The sequence below is a fragment of the Camelus bactrianus genome, chromosome 1, assembly GCF_048773025.1.
Source record: "Camelus bactrianus isolate YW-2024 breed Bactrian camel chromosome 1, ASM4877302v1, whole genome shotgun sequence".
Lineage (NCBI taxonomy): Eukaryota > Metazoa > Chordata > Mammalia > Artiodactyla > Camelidae > Camelus > Camelus bactrianus.
In genome coordinates, this window is record NC_133539.1 from 58279595 (window position 1) to 58294732 (window position 15138).

A 15138-nucleotide genomic window follows, 5' to 3' on the forward strand; every position below is an offset into this window, starting at 1 on the left:
AGATTGTAGGGTTGCAGGATTATTTGTTATAACAAGCATTTCTGTCGATAGGAGTATATGAGAGTCTGAGAATGGCTCTATCCAGGCCTGTTACCCAGTGGCATGGATGTTCCATGAGACTCCCATGAGAGGAGAGTTCCTTTTGGCTGCATGTAATTAAGGAATACTACATATCCTGAGTTGAATTTACGTGCTCTGTAATAAACAGACCAGTAGTTTGCACATCAGAGGCATCAAATCTTTTAAAGGGCAGTGGGATGAGGTTGCACTACACCCATGATTACTAGACTGCACCAAGCACGCTGCCCTGGAGTGCCACAGCAAACTCACAAAAACAACATGCATTATTCACATTTCTGAAGGAAACAAGGATATTCCATAGCTGTCAGACACTGCGAACCACTAGTTCAAGAGAGTCTCCAGTTTTATATTTAGATCCTCTACATTCTTTTTGATGATGTCATGTCTTTACAAAGTTAAGGTTTCTGCAGTTGCTGTAATAAAAAGCAATACTGCACAAAATTCAGCATGGAACAGGAAATGAGGGCAGTGGTGTCATTCTGATTACAAGATTTGAGAAGTCGTGCAGTGCCCATCAGATGCACACATCCCATTATTAAGTAATTGTAGTTATTTAAGAATGAAATAAAAATATATTTCTTTCAATATATGGGTATTATTTTTAATGACCACTAAATTATTAGGACATATGTATATTAAGTTGTTTGGACTAACCATGTGACTAAAGGAATTGTTAGCTATTTCTTTTGGCCTTGAAGCACTGTGAAAAAATACTGAGACACTAGGGTGCTGAGACGGAAGGTTTGGAAACCTCTGGTCTACACCATCATGCCAGGATTCCCTCTTTTTAGTGTTTATTGCTTTGTCTATAAATCCCAGTTGTCCAGAGTAATCATTTTTGGACACTGTGCACTTTTTATATACTAACATTCCTTCATTAGGGTTTCGAGTAATTTTGACAAGTATTCTGAGCCAGAATTTTTTATTTTATTCTGGTATAATTTCAAACTTAGCAGTTGTACAGCATTCTGGTGGAACAGTTTTAGTTTACAACTCTTCTTGTTCATGGCATTACACTCAGATTTTTTGTGTGATACTGTATGTCAAGTATGCATCTGTTAGATTTTATGAGAACATAGTCGTGAGTACATGATAAACAGATTTTTTCCCTTTGAATTAAGTGAAGAATATTCATTATGAGATAGTACATTTATTAAATGTCATGTATTTTCTATTTAATATGATAAAATTAACAGTTTTATCTCTGGATGGCTGCATTATGAATTTAATTTTTTACCTCCTGTTTTGACTGGAGTTGTAACAATGAGCATGTTTTACTTTTATAATCAGAAAATATATATGTATATTTGAAAACTATACATCTTTTTAAATCTTTAAAGAAAATTGATGTAATTGACCCTAGTCAAGATAGTTTTCCCATTCTGCCCTTGAAAATAATTATGTTGTACAGATAGGAAAGCAGAATTCTAAACTAAATCAAAGCTAGAATTGAAAGGTTGAGTTTGATGTGTATGTCTTAACAACCATTGAATTTATAAATCCTACTATTGTTTTCAAATATAAGTCAGTTTTTTAATGTCACTTAGAAACTCCTGAAAGATGCATTTTTAACTTACAAATACACTGTCTTAAGGACTATAGATTTGTTCACATACCTCCTCTGAATTATCATAGCATTTTTTTTTCTCTTTCCTGATACTTACCACTTAATATTCCCTTGAGTATATGTCTTATCTTCCCTACCAGTCTGAAAATCTGGAACATGGACTTTTGCCTTATAAATTCTGACCCCATCTCCCACCCCCGTACCTGGAGTAATGAATGAATGAGTGAAGGAAGGAGTGGAGTATATTTTAGCCCATTTTGAATCTCAGTGGATATGACTCACTGCCAGTAATAGGAAGCTTGGCCACTTTTTGTTATTCAGCACCAGCTGTAGGAAGGCAAAGGGCACATTTTAATGGAACAATGGAGAATTTGAATAAATCTCTCACAGGTGCTCTTACTGGCTTTGTAAAAATCTGACCTAATTCCTTTTTAACTAAAAAAAGGTTTCATGAAAGGGAACTTACTACAAAATCCAATTATAGACAAATCTAGACCTCTAGGCTGGTATTTAAAAGTCAATAATGGAAAAAAAAAAAAGTCAGTAATGGCAAATTCGTGTTTCTTTTTCACCAGAGTCATTCTTTTTTTAATCAGGAAAATATCTAGACTTTTTCCAGTTTCTAGGAAACTTAGTATTTCTATTATTTTTTATAAATCAGAAGAAACAACATGAAAAGTGCTTGACATAATAAATTAAAAGCTATTAATTTTGCTCAACCCATGTGTTATAAGTGCTACTACTGTTCAGACCTTCCAGTGCAATTTTTTTGTAGTCCACTGATCTTCGTATTATCGTTGCCATCTTCCCAGAAGAAAAACCGGATCATTCCGTTCTATCTGAAGATGTACTCTTTTGATACACGTACTTGCTTACACGTATCCTCTTGGAGACTATCAGCAGGATGCTTTTAGTATTTCCTTAGGGAAACTCAATATTTGAAATTGTATTATACCTTTATTAATTGACTTATCTATAGTAGGGCAATAAATAAACTCATGAGTTTCAAAGTCTTGAAGCTTATGCTATAAACAAAATTATGAAAATACATTATTCACTTTATCTGAGAACCAGATGTCTAGCCCTGTTAGCCACAAGTCACATGTCATTTGTCACCAAACAGATGAATACTTTGAAAATGGCATTTTGAAAAATGTTAGCACTTTGGTGTTTGCTGAAACAATATAATTTGACTGTTTAATAGAAGATGCTTTGGGAGAGGTTCTTCATCTAATTAACGGCACTCGAATGCCACGATGGTGATGTCAGAAACAGATAGTGGGCGGGGGAGAGTAAGGGAGGATGATTAGCTGGACGTAAGGGTGATAGCTGACTACAAGCTGACTTCCAGTGATATTTGAAGAAAGAAAAGATATTTGGTTGTATTGAAAGGCATGTGGCATGTATAGGCTAGAGAATAATCCTCTTATTATATTTTCATGTATTTTGCCTTTATTAAGATAATTATGTCCCATTTTAATAACATGCCAAGAAATAAAAATATATACCTACCTGGAAATGGGGGGAAATGAGAAAATTCAGAAAAGGATGATGAACATGATTAAAGAAATACATAATATTAAGGAAATTAGGGATTTTAAGCTTTAAAGAAAGCAGGCTAAGGAAGTGACTTAATTATTGTTTTCAAATTTTATGAACTAAAAGTGAATTACTCATGTTCAAGACTGATCAAGAGGCAAAAATAGAACATAGATTAAAAGAAGAGAATGGATTTGTGAAAAACCTTTCATGTAAGAGTCATGAAATGTTCAGAAAAATGTTTCTTCTTGAGAAAGATCATGTAATACTTATCCATGAAGATTTTCCAGAAGAGATGTCTTCAGGCAGAATCTGTGTTTCTTGAAGGTAGAGGGCTTAACCAGATGATCAGTTAATGTTCTTAACCAGATGATCAGTTAATGTTCCATGACTTAATAGCACATTGCCTTCTGCAGAACCATACATCATTCTTTGGGAGCTTAGAAGTTACTGATAAACCTGTACCTGGGATATCCGATTTCACAACTGATCTCTACTCTGGGCCCACTATTTCAAAGGATTATTAGTTGTGATTCATTTCTGCAAGATCATAACATTGCCTTCTAGCCATAAGGGACTCTAAACATAACTGTCCACCTTTATAGGACTAAACTATGCCAACAAAGGGGCTTAACAAGGGACACCCACAAATTAATAACACACAAAAGAAACTCATCACCATTAATGAATATTGCAGCAAACTATGCCCCATCCTCTTTTGGAACCCCAGTTTCATGTACTGCCTGTTCTAATTATGGTGATCTATGATCTATGATGGATCATGAAGGCCACAGCAGTCATGTTTAGGAAGAAAATGTGAGGCTGAGAAGAAAGGCACAGCTCAGTGATGTAGAAATATACGTTGGTATACACCCACATATGTATTTACTTACTCCACATGCCCAAAACCTCCGGAAACTATGTAATTAACAAACTTTTGAATATTTACTGTTTCTTTTTACACATATATCTTTATTTCCAAAAGGAGTATTTTCACTTGCAATATAAGGTTTAATTGAGATTATAGAAATATTTTTTAATAAAGGTGTAATCTAATAATTCCAAGTTAACTTTCTTTTATCATGAAATAAAAACTCAGTCAATATGCACAATAATAAAAGTTTATCCAACAAAGTATATTAATGCAGTAAACCTACTCTTTAGGGAAATTTCTTGATTCTAATCCATAAAATAATTCATGGTAAAAATATATTGTTATTTTATAGTCCTTATTTCTTGTTTATAATGCTTCTTAACAAGTGTAAAATTTTTTTTCTGTTACTCTTGTCCACTTAGAAGTACCTATACAGAGTTTTGTTTTTAATATCCTAGTTAAGCTCTATACCTACATGTGTTTTAATTTGTGATTGATCTGTTTAAATGAACCTTAGTCATCATTTGATAGAACTTATGATTCAATAAATGAATCTCTTCCATTACAATCCAGATATATGTTCACATTTCCACAACTTAAATGAAAACCTCCCTTGTTAGTCAGCTCCAGGTCCTGGGAAATTTCTTCAGATCTGGAGCAAGACAGCTCCCACTGAGCAAGTTGGCTCCCTTCCTCTTCCATTGACAGCCCTCCAAACATTTGAAGATATTGGTCATGTGTGGACTTAGCCATTAATCTAAACATCCCCTGGTTCTCAAAACCTTTCCTCATCAAACTTGGATTCACTCTCTTCTAAACCCACCATAGCTTGTCAGAGTCCACAGTAATACTAGAATTTAGCACTTTCTCTCCTGCACTTGGCACCTAATGCTGGGAGGCCGTGGCTTCTCTTGATTAGACATAGCTTTCTGGTTGTTTTGACTTTTTTTTAAGAGAGAATGAAGTAAAATTATCTTTTTAACACTGTGTGTGTAAATGGCTGCTGAGCCAACTAGCATCCCTCATATTTCTTTAGATTAGGAGTGATTGGAGGGTAGAGCGTGTCCTGTTTACTGTGCCAGCATGGCTGCTTGCATGTAAGAGGCTCTTGATAAATGGCTTTGAAGAAAGAACTTAAAGCTAAGTTTTCCCTATTGTATACCTAAGCAATAATTCTTGTACACATTTTACATTTATCATGATTAAAGTTCATCTTTTTATTTGTAACCTTTTGGTGCTGTTTCTTGTTCTGTTATCTGTCTCATGTGCAGTCACTTCCAGCTTTTATGTGGAATACAGATTTGAGAAGCGTGCCTTTTGTGTCAATACCATTGAATAAGAGAAATAAATTTTTCTGCAGTCTGACACAGTGGCTTGGTGGAAAACATGCTAGGTTCTGCAGGCCTTAACTGTATTGTCATTAGCATTGCCGATTAGCATTGCCAATTTACATTGTTTCTTCTTAAGTCATTTTGACTTTCAGAACTTCAGTCACTGCTTGCTTTACCTGCCTCGAAGAGTTGATAGTGTGATCAAATATGATAATATATTTAAAAATAGTTTAAAAGTCATTTTTAAGTGATATAAATCCAAGATTTGAAATCGTTATTGTTATTGATGATATCTTGAGAATCTCATTAAATGTTGAATAGAGATAGTTCTCCGAAATTTTGTGATTTGTTTTATAACTGCTGATCACCTAAGGTTTGAGTGTTTTGATTAATAAGAATGTATTCATACATAGTTTTATTTCCCTAAAGTTTAGTAACTTGGTTTGTCGCTGGAAGCAGGGGTGGAGGGAGGAGTTCTTCCAATTCATATTCTTGAAATACATCCATTGTAACTATATTTTGTAGTACACAGGACTTTGTCTTTTGCAATTTAAATTATGGGCCTATGAAATTTTATTAGCTTCTTTGAAAAAAATTCTCACCAGCATTGTGTTTATTCTGCTAAATTACCTTGACTTTTTAATCGAAATGCAGTCTGTTTTAATTTTAGTATCAGTACTATAGAAAGTCATGGAAATATTTAATGATCGTGTAGTTTGAACCCTCTCTGACGAGCAGGAAATTATCTTGTCTGCCTGACTTTTAATAGATGACATTCACCCACTGGATCTGCCAAACCAGTGTGTAAAGGTACTGTATCAGACTCTAAACTGAAAATTCAAACGGAAGTCAAGTTCAGACTCATAATTATCAGCTTTTACTTTATGCATGTCCCAGAACACTGGGGAAAATATTAAATCATTCCTGACACAGATTCCTTTCCCCATTCTGATTATGAAGATCTTAATTTAACCCTTTCCTATGTAAATTATTCTGATTCTTTAGTTTCTGCAGTAACAGGTGATTTCAACATACCCAACCAGTGTAAAATAAAACTCCTGGTCATCATTTTTATGTAATACAAGAAGCAAACACCAAGAGTGAGAGAATTAAATGAAAATCCTTGATTTTTGATTTCTGGCCTCTGGAAGTTATATCAGCAGTCTCAGCCCACTTATCCTGCGTATACTAGGAGTTCTAATAAATGAAGTGGGAATATTTATGTCGAGCATCCTGGACCAAGGCTGGGTTATGTGGCTGCTGGGTGTGGACATCAGATGTGTGGGTCAGCTCCCCCAGTGATAATCATTTCTGAGTCAGGGAACTAACAAACCTGTTTGAAGTAGCATTGGATCAGCTGCCAATTCATTAGTTTATAGTGCCATTTCTCTTTTTTTATTTTGTTAAATAGGTAAGAGTTACACATAGTAAAAACTAAATTCCAATAGTAGGGAAAGAGTGTACAATAAAAAATGTCTACCCTCCCATGGCCCCCAATTTCTCTCTCTAGAGGCAACCCTGTATGTCAGTTTCTTGGGTATTTCCCAGAGAATTCTATACATTTACAACAGGTGCGTGTGTGTATGTGTGTATGTGTCTGTCTGTCTGCCTGTCTGCCTGTCTGTCTTTGTGTGTCCTTTAACACACTTTTCTGTACGTTTTCACTTATATATCGTTGATGTCAGTAATATCAGCACATACAGAAATGCTTCATTTTTAATGGTTGTATGATATATATACCTTTGTGGACACTTAAATCGTTTTTAATCTTTTCACACTGCAAACAATATTGCAGTGAGTGTTCTGTATATACTTGTACCTGCATAGCTGTAGGATAAATTCCTAGAAATGGAATTGCTGGGTCAAAGAGTAAGTACATTATTTATTTTGATAGACATTCCCAAATTACCCACCAGAAGATGGACTAGCCACAGTTCCATCAACAATGTTTAACCACAATAGAAATTTTATCTTTCCAGTGACAAAGATTTCCTCTTCCCTTCCGAGAATTTAGATACATAGGAAACCAAAATTAGAAGATTTTTAAGGAAAATGAAATGAAGCCAAGGGAATTGCATTGTCTTGAGGGATTTTCACACAGGGCCCCCTGCTTCACTGGGCTCTGCTCTTCTGAGACATCCCATGTCTTTCTTTTTTTTTTTTTTTTTATAATGTGCTTGATAAAAATCAATTCTCTTTTCAAGACTCTTTTCAAATCTCTTTTCAGTAAACAGTCCCCTTTCAGTATGTCCTCATCCTTACCTTATTCTTTATTTTACAACTTTAAATACAGATTTTGATTACTTTTCAATTATTACATTTTAATTTTCTTGATTATAAATTACATGTGAGGGTTTATTTCCTTCAGAAATATAAAAAAAGGATTATTTCCAAACGTATTTCCTAAAAGCAGCTAATTCCATCAGTGATTTGTTGTGAATTCTTACTTAGAAGTAGCACTTGGTTCTTAAGAGTTTGCTTTTTGTTGTCATTTATTTCAGTGTTTTCTTGTCTTAAACCCCTAGGTTCCTCTGTTTTGGGTCAGTAGCCATCTCTGTTCTGGTTACCCTGACTGACCAGTAAGTCAGTATGAAGTGTTTTGTGGATAGAATAGTCTGTAAGGTACCAGTGATAGTCCCTCCCTAGATTTCCACATGTACCACTAAAGTCATGTGTAAGCAGAATGTGTTAAGTTGATCTGCATGACGTATGTCCAGCAGATATACAGTGAGCATGAGGTAGTGGGTTTGGTTTTGTTTTTAAGAATCTCTTGAAAATTGTTTCCTGTTTTAAATGGTATTTATTATAACTATCAGATGCTCCCGTTTACTCCTGTGAATAGTTCGGTCACTGCTTTAGCCAGCTGAGTGCTCTTCACTCACTGTTGTCCTTTTGTTGTCTGTTTCTGTACGTGTCTTCTCCTCAGAGAACGTCAGAGTGCGCGCTAGCTATTTGTGGTACTGGAATACGATAAATATTTTATAATCCTGAAAGGCTAGTGTAATTGGAGAAGTGGGAGTTGAGATTAATTGGAGAAATTCTATTAGAAAACAGTGGATACTGTTTTTAGGACTGTTAATGTTTGCAATCAGTTAAGGTAAACTGGTAATTTGATACGTTCTATGGATAATACATAACAGATTTAGGCTAGTTCCCTCACTTTCTGCAGTTCCTATACAGAAACTTTTTTTTTCCTTAACAAATATTTTTATTAAAAATATTTTCCTGGTAACCGTAAGTCTAGAATAGGTGCTGTTCATTATCATCAGTGGGTATAATATGCTTACTAGTCTAAGGGGATATGTGTTAGGTTTCTAAATAGGATATCATTTTTTCCTCATTCTGTTCTCACTTTCAAATTAAAATTAATGAAGGTTTGTGTGTAAACAGTATCACTGATATAATTATTTGAAATGGGGTGCATTTCTGTAAACATTTTTCTTTTTTTTTTAAACATTTTTCTAAGAATAATAATAATGTCTTTATTCAAAGATTTCACTATGGTAATTAGGCTATTTATTGGCTAATCTGGGATCCTAGCCACTATTAATTATATATCTCTAGATGAAATTTTTTTCTATGCTCCAAAAATGTTACATATTTTTTTAAAAACTGTTGACAAGAAACTTATTCCAAAATTGAGGACTAAATCTGTATTAAGTGTTTCTCCAGGGATTACATACTGGATAATTTTTATTTTGTACTTGTACTGTTACTAATCAGTCTACAAATATATAATTTTCAGTAACAATGCTTCTTACATCTTTTTTTTTATTTTAGTTCTCATTAAAATTATAGAATGAGTCTAGATTTTGAATTAAGTTGCTATATTTTATCTCTCTATATGCCAGGACTATGACTAAGGGGAGAGAATCCTTTTAATTACATTATAGTGGTAAAATTGTTTCTGTGCTTTGGAATAAATCCACCAAAAAGATAAAGCAAATAAACTGGTAATCATCCAGCAACAGAACCTTTTTCTATCTCCTTCACAAAACCTGAGCAAAGAGCTGACAGATGTGTGAAATTACTACCATTGAGACGAGATGAAATTCCAGAGTTGATACTTAATGAAAGAGAACACCCAGTAGGTCTGATATGATTCACTGCTGCTACCGTGAAACTAAAATGTTTGTGTTTTCATTTTAGTGACATTGTACGCCTCCTGTATTCTCCTGGGAGTGTTCCTGAACAGCAGCATACCTATATTTTTTGAGCTTTTTGTGGAAACTGTCTATCCAGTTCCAGAAGGAATTACTTGCGGAGTTGTCACTTTTTTAAGTAATATGTTCATGGGAGTACTTTTGTTTTTTCTCACATTTTATCACACAGGTAAGAAATTTAACTTTTTATTTACTATCTAAATGTGGCACTGATGTATAAGGAATTTATATGGAGAATTCTCACTAAGGCAGATTACTTTGAGCTTTTACATGCCAATAAAAGAAAATATCATCAGTTGCTTTTCTTGAAATGCATCCCAGCCTGATCTGATGCACCCTCACACTTCTAGAGTTTCTGATTTAGTTAATCTGGACTGGGGCCCAGCATGTCTAGTTTTAAAAGCCCCCCAGGTGATTCTAATATGCAAACCACTGGTACCTTGCTTTTTAAAAAAGTACTTAGAATCTATTGTCTTAGCATAAGGTAGAAATTAAGGTTAGGAGTCACCTATGTGTTAGGAGATATGTATTAGGTATCTAAATAGGATATCATTTTTCCTCATGTATGTGTTTTAAAGCTTTGGTGATGAATGAGAGGTCACCCAGGGAGTGGATGGCATGTATAGGACAGCTCTGTCCAGTGGAACATTTTATAATGGAGATGCTCTTTATCTGCACTGTCCAACACAGGAGCCGCTAGCCCCATGAAGCTAGTGCAGTTAGGAAACTGGATTTTTAAATTTTATTTCATTTTAATTGATTTAAATTTAAATAGTTACATGTGGCTAGTGGCTATTGAATTGGTCAGTACAGGTACAGAGAGGAAGGTTGAAGTTAGAACACAGGGGTATACCTTTGAAGAAGGAGGAGGTCCTTACAAAAGAGGAAGGGATGGAGTCCTAACCCAAGTAGCAGCATTAGCCTTGGAGGAAAGGAGGTGGAGAGAAGGCAGTGTGCATGGGCAGAGAAGCAGAGGCCTCTGCTGAGCAGGTTGTTCAGGGAGTTCCTTCTAGAGGGCGCCAACTTTCTGCTTAGCAGCCAGTTCCTCTATGAAGAGTTGGTGGGAAGACAGTGGAAAAAGGGCTTAAGGAGACACGAGTAAACCAGCCTTTGAGGAGGTGGAGGGAGATGCTCCACGGACAGCTGGGGAGACTGCTGGGGGTGTTGAAGGCCAGCGCTGCTGGTGCTGAGGTCCACGGGTTTCTAGTGGCTCTGTTTGGCACAGTTGTTTGCTTTTCTTTGATATTGTCTTTTCTGCGGTCCAAATCTGTCTATTTTAGAAAATTGGGGCACAATTATCTAGGCTTCTTTTTTTTGCATGTTAAAATAAGGATTTAGACTTATTTTATACTTCTGTACTTTTTATTTTTATTTTATACTCGTGAGTCTTAAATATAAAGCTTTTATTAATTTCTGCTAGATTTATAGCCCATTTTATTTTATCTTAAGCTGAATGTTACTACCTTTTTTTTTCCTGGTTGTTGTTTTCCCAACTACTCATCAAATACCAGTAAATTTGGATAATTTGTACATGGAAGAGTATTATTTGTAAGACTCAAATGTAAGAAATGCTCTAAAATATAGCACTCGAAGAGACCTAATTGTTTATAGGAATCCTGGCAGACTTATAATTGAAATAATAGCCATGGTAACTTCCTTGAGTGGAAAATAAATTTTTAAAACTTTCAAAGCTGATGAGACAGAATCTCTCTGACTTTTGTGCAGCCTTTGGCATAGCATTTTCACCTAACAGCAAAGAGTATCCGAATGATACATTAGTTTCTTAATATAAGTAACAACAAACTGGATCATTTCTATCGACCAGTAATGCAGGTAGAGGAGGTTTCAACTTCGCTAAACCTAATGTTTGCTTTAGCCTGTGAAAGGGAGTAATATTGTCAAAGGAGTACGATGTTGATGAAGTCAGACCACTCTGCACTGTCCTCCTGGAAACGTGTGTTTCTTTTAGGGAAGATGCCATCGCCAGGTGTCAGAGTAAGGTCTTTGACACAATTAGTTTTCTAAACAAAATCATCTAACGGTTATTACATTATCACCTTTAATCCACGTCAGCTTTGTCACAGTTGAAATTAGGAGGCTCAGTGCCTCTCTTTTCCCTGGTAAAGTATCAGAGGTGGTTGTTGCCCCTATGGGCAACAGTAGACACATTTTTCCTGCTTATGGACACAGGTGGGCTGAGTGGTCCTTGAACCTTGGCTGAACATGATTTCTTCTGTCTGGAGAGAAATCATTTTGTCTTCCCAGCATTTAAAACCAACAGTAGATGCCAGGTAATGTTATCCTCCAGTAAACTTCTTGCATGTGGCCTCTAGAATATAACAAGCACGTATTTATAGATCAGTTTAAGGCAGAAACTACTCCTACACTGTCTGACTGTGGAGGAGCCCAGTGCACTCCTGTTCATTGTGCTCGGCCGGCAGAGTATCTCTGTCACTCTCCTGGTCCAGAGGCAGCTTCTGATTTGTCCAGCAGACTGGTGCCTGACAGGAACAGCTGGAACTGACATCAGTCAGTGCTCACTCCTCATTTTGCAGATTTGTAGTGACCAGATACAAGCAGATATTTTTGTTTCTTTGGCATAGAGAGCAGAAGAAACACTTAGCATCATTTCTGCTAATTCCTATCCCACTGATGTAATCAATGATTTATCGCGCTGGGGGAGAAAAAGCTTCCCTCTTTTTGGATTGGTTTCTGATCACGTGTTCTTACACATATCTTTGTAGATGTTAAAGACTTCTACCTAAACTCCATGATTATTGTGAAAAATAAAACTTTAAAAATCTTAATAGAACAGGATGATTTTCAGGACAAAAAAAAAATCTCAGTACATTTTGACCTTTTAGTGTTAATGAGAAGATAAATGTGAAATTTATCTTAGACCAGGGCAGAGATGGTACTTACCAAATGTTTTCTTTTCTTCTGGATAATTAGCTGATTGATATTAGGAATTTAAATATTTAGGCTTCTATTTTAAAGAAATGCTTTTATATGCTTATTTGTCAGTGTGTATAGTGAATACACACAAACACACCCCATGTCCCTCTAAGACTAAAAAGTTACTCTATTGAGATTCTTTCACTTATGATTAATTGATTCCGCCCCAAAAGTCCTGTAGCAGAAGTCCACATTCCTTATAGCTGAGGTATGATGACACGTAAATTACAGATCTGAAAATTCTGTAGAATTATTTCCTAAAAATAGCTTTTAGTTCCACAGCATACAGTGTGCTAAACATCTTATATGAAAAATTGAATCCTCTGCCATTAGAGCCAGTGTCCGAATGTCATAATTCAGTCATTTTAAACTTGAAACACTCACCCAGAAGTTAGATCAAAATTCAACTGTTAGTTACATGATTGGAAGACTTGATTTTTAATCATCATAAAGGTCTGTGGTTTTTTTAGATCACTTCCCAACTAGAGTTTTTATCTCCCCACCATGTGCTGCCTGGTAGATGACTATCAGATACAGCTTTTCGGGGCGGGGCAGGCTAACCCCACAATGGCCACATCAGAGTGCCTTGCCTAGCAAGATAGGCTCCACTGGTGATCTGCTTGCAGATCATGACCACTGACGGCGAATGTCCCACAGGCTTCTCTGCCGCCACGGGCTTATTTGGAGCCCCAGGTCACAGGGTTCCCCATGTTCTGTATTGATTCTGCTTTGGGAACCTGGGACTGCGTTGGAAATTTCTTGGAGTTTTTCTGACTTGGGTTTTTCAAGATCACTTTCCCAAAAAGTTACTTGCTCCTTAATATAAGCATATTTGCAAAACTGAGTTGCTTCTCGTAATGTTTGCTTTTCAAATCTCAGCGAGTTATTTCAGACAGCTCTGTGATGCTTTATTCTAATAACCTCACATACAAAATCAATTTGGGAATGCTGTTATATTCCTTATATGCTCTGAAATGTATTCTGATGTTCTGATTTATAGTTTGTAGCTTGTTCTGTAGTTTGTTATTGTCTTTTGTTGTTCTAGAAGGTTTGCAGCAGGTTTTGGCTAAAAACATTAAAGGTTTTTACCTCAGTCCTTTCATACTGAAGTAGCCGACCATGAATTTGAGGCTGCACTGTGTGCTGAGGAAGGAGGCACTGACCAGTGCTTACCAGGAGAACAGGTTCAACAGATGTGGACTAGTGAGAAGTAATTTTGTATCTAAGAAGTAAAATAATGCAATGTGATGGTCAAAGCTGTTGGGTAATTAATGTGGAATAAAGGGAGCAGGGCATTACACGGTGAAATTGTGGTGTCATCTGGCTTCTCTTGAGAGGAAATGGAGACGACTTTGTTAAATTACCGTAATTGTGGTTAAATCACCAAAGAAAGTAGAAGGTTGGTTCTGGAGGGTGGTGTCTGGAACCAGACATATACTTGAAGGTGGTAGAGCCAAAAGCATGGCATCACTGCAGGGAGAGATGAGGTGAAAAGCAAAAGTGCTCCATCCTAGTTAGTTCAGCCCCAGCAGAGCCTCACCACTGGGTGCAGAGCCCTGAGTGCAGGACAGCCCCTGTCTCACTGTGAATCGGCAGTCCTCAGGAGATGATCTAGAGAAGTGTAGGGGTGCATTGTGGAGCCTTGGAGTACGGATGTGTATTTTCTCTAGTGAATGGCAGAGGGAAGGAATGTTGGAAAACTGCTCACTTTAAAAGATATAAAGAAAATTTCGATGGATCAAGACTGTTGGTTTAATTATGTCATGTAACACTGGGCTGCAAAGGGAATGCAGTTGACTTTGCTTCTGCTAAGTCAAATTGAACTTTTAAACCAGCCATTTCATACGTGTTAGAGCACCTTAGCTGTGCTTTATGTGAATGGTTTTCAGTGAGGAAATGCAGTGAGGTTCCGTCTCTGACCTTTTGTTTTCTGAAAAGGCAAATAATTTCAAAAAACACTGGTAGTTGATTGAGCCAAGTTAACTTACTGAAAGGTGGATCTGACTTTTCAGAGAGGCACAATCGTGAAAACCAGCCAACAAACCATGACGCTGAAGAACAATCTTGAGATATTTTTAGAGATTTCATCTGAACCCAGGTAGAAGGAATAGTTTTACAGCTCTGATGAAATAAAGGTCTGCGTTGGCAATATTTGACTAATTTCTAGGACAAGTTGACTGTTGCTTTATGTGTGTTGTTCTAACTCCCCTGAAATACAGTCTCTAAGATTTAGAAAACAGCCTCATTGTAGTCCTCTTTGTCAATACTTTTAGCTATTGCTTATAATTCGACCATGAAGTCAAAACTCTCACCTTTAATATAAGCAGTATGCTGTTATCTCTATTTTACTGCTTTTCCTATTTTTTTCACCGCTTCTTTTTGCCTGTTAAAATTATCATCAGAAATCCAGAGGCTCTGTGGTTAATATAAAAGCAGAAAGTACCTGGTGTGTCATGTCAAGGACCATCGGAATAAAGACAAGATCCCAGAGGTTGCAGCCTTTCTGAGTGTTTCCATTATAGGCAATCCAAGTAAAACACAGAAAACAGCTTTGCATGAAAATACCATTGAAATATGTGTCTTTGTTCCATGCTATAGAATAGCATGTCTGACTCTTTAAATGTAGAA

At 36.2% G+C, this 15138-nt stretch overlaps 1 protein-coding gene across 3 annotated transcripts in view; it reads left to right on the plus strand.

The window, feature by feature from the left end:
- Nucleotides 1-15138, plus strand: part of SLC49A4 (solute carrier family 49 member 4) — a 79032-nt gene that overhangs the window by 51699 nt on the left and 12195 nt on the right. For all 3 annotated transcript variants that reach the window (XR_012507255.1, XM_074364749.1, XM_010970946.3), the window contains exon 8: nt 9542-9724. Coding sequence is in view for 2 of the 3 variants with exons in the window: in XM_074364749.1 (XP_074220850.1) it covers nt 9542-9724 (183 nt within the window). In the remaining variant the exon portion in view is untranslated. The remainder of the gene's footprint in view (nt 1-9541; nt 9725-15138) is intronic.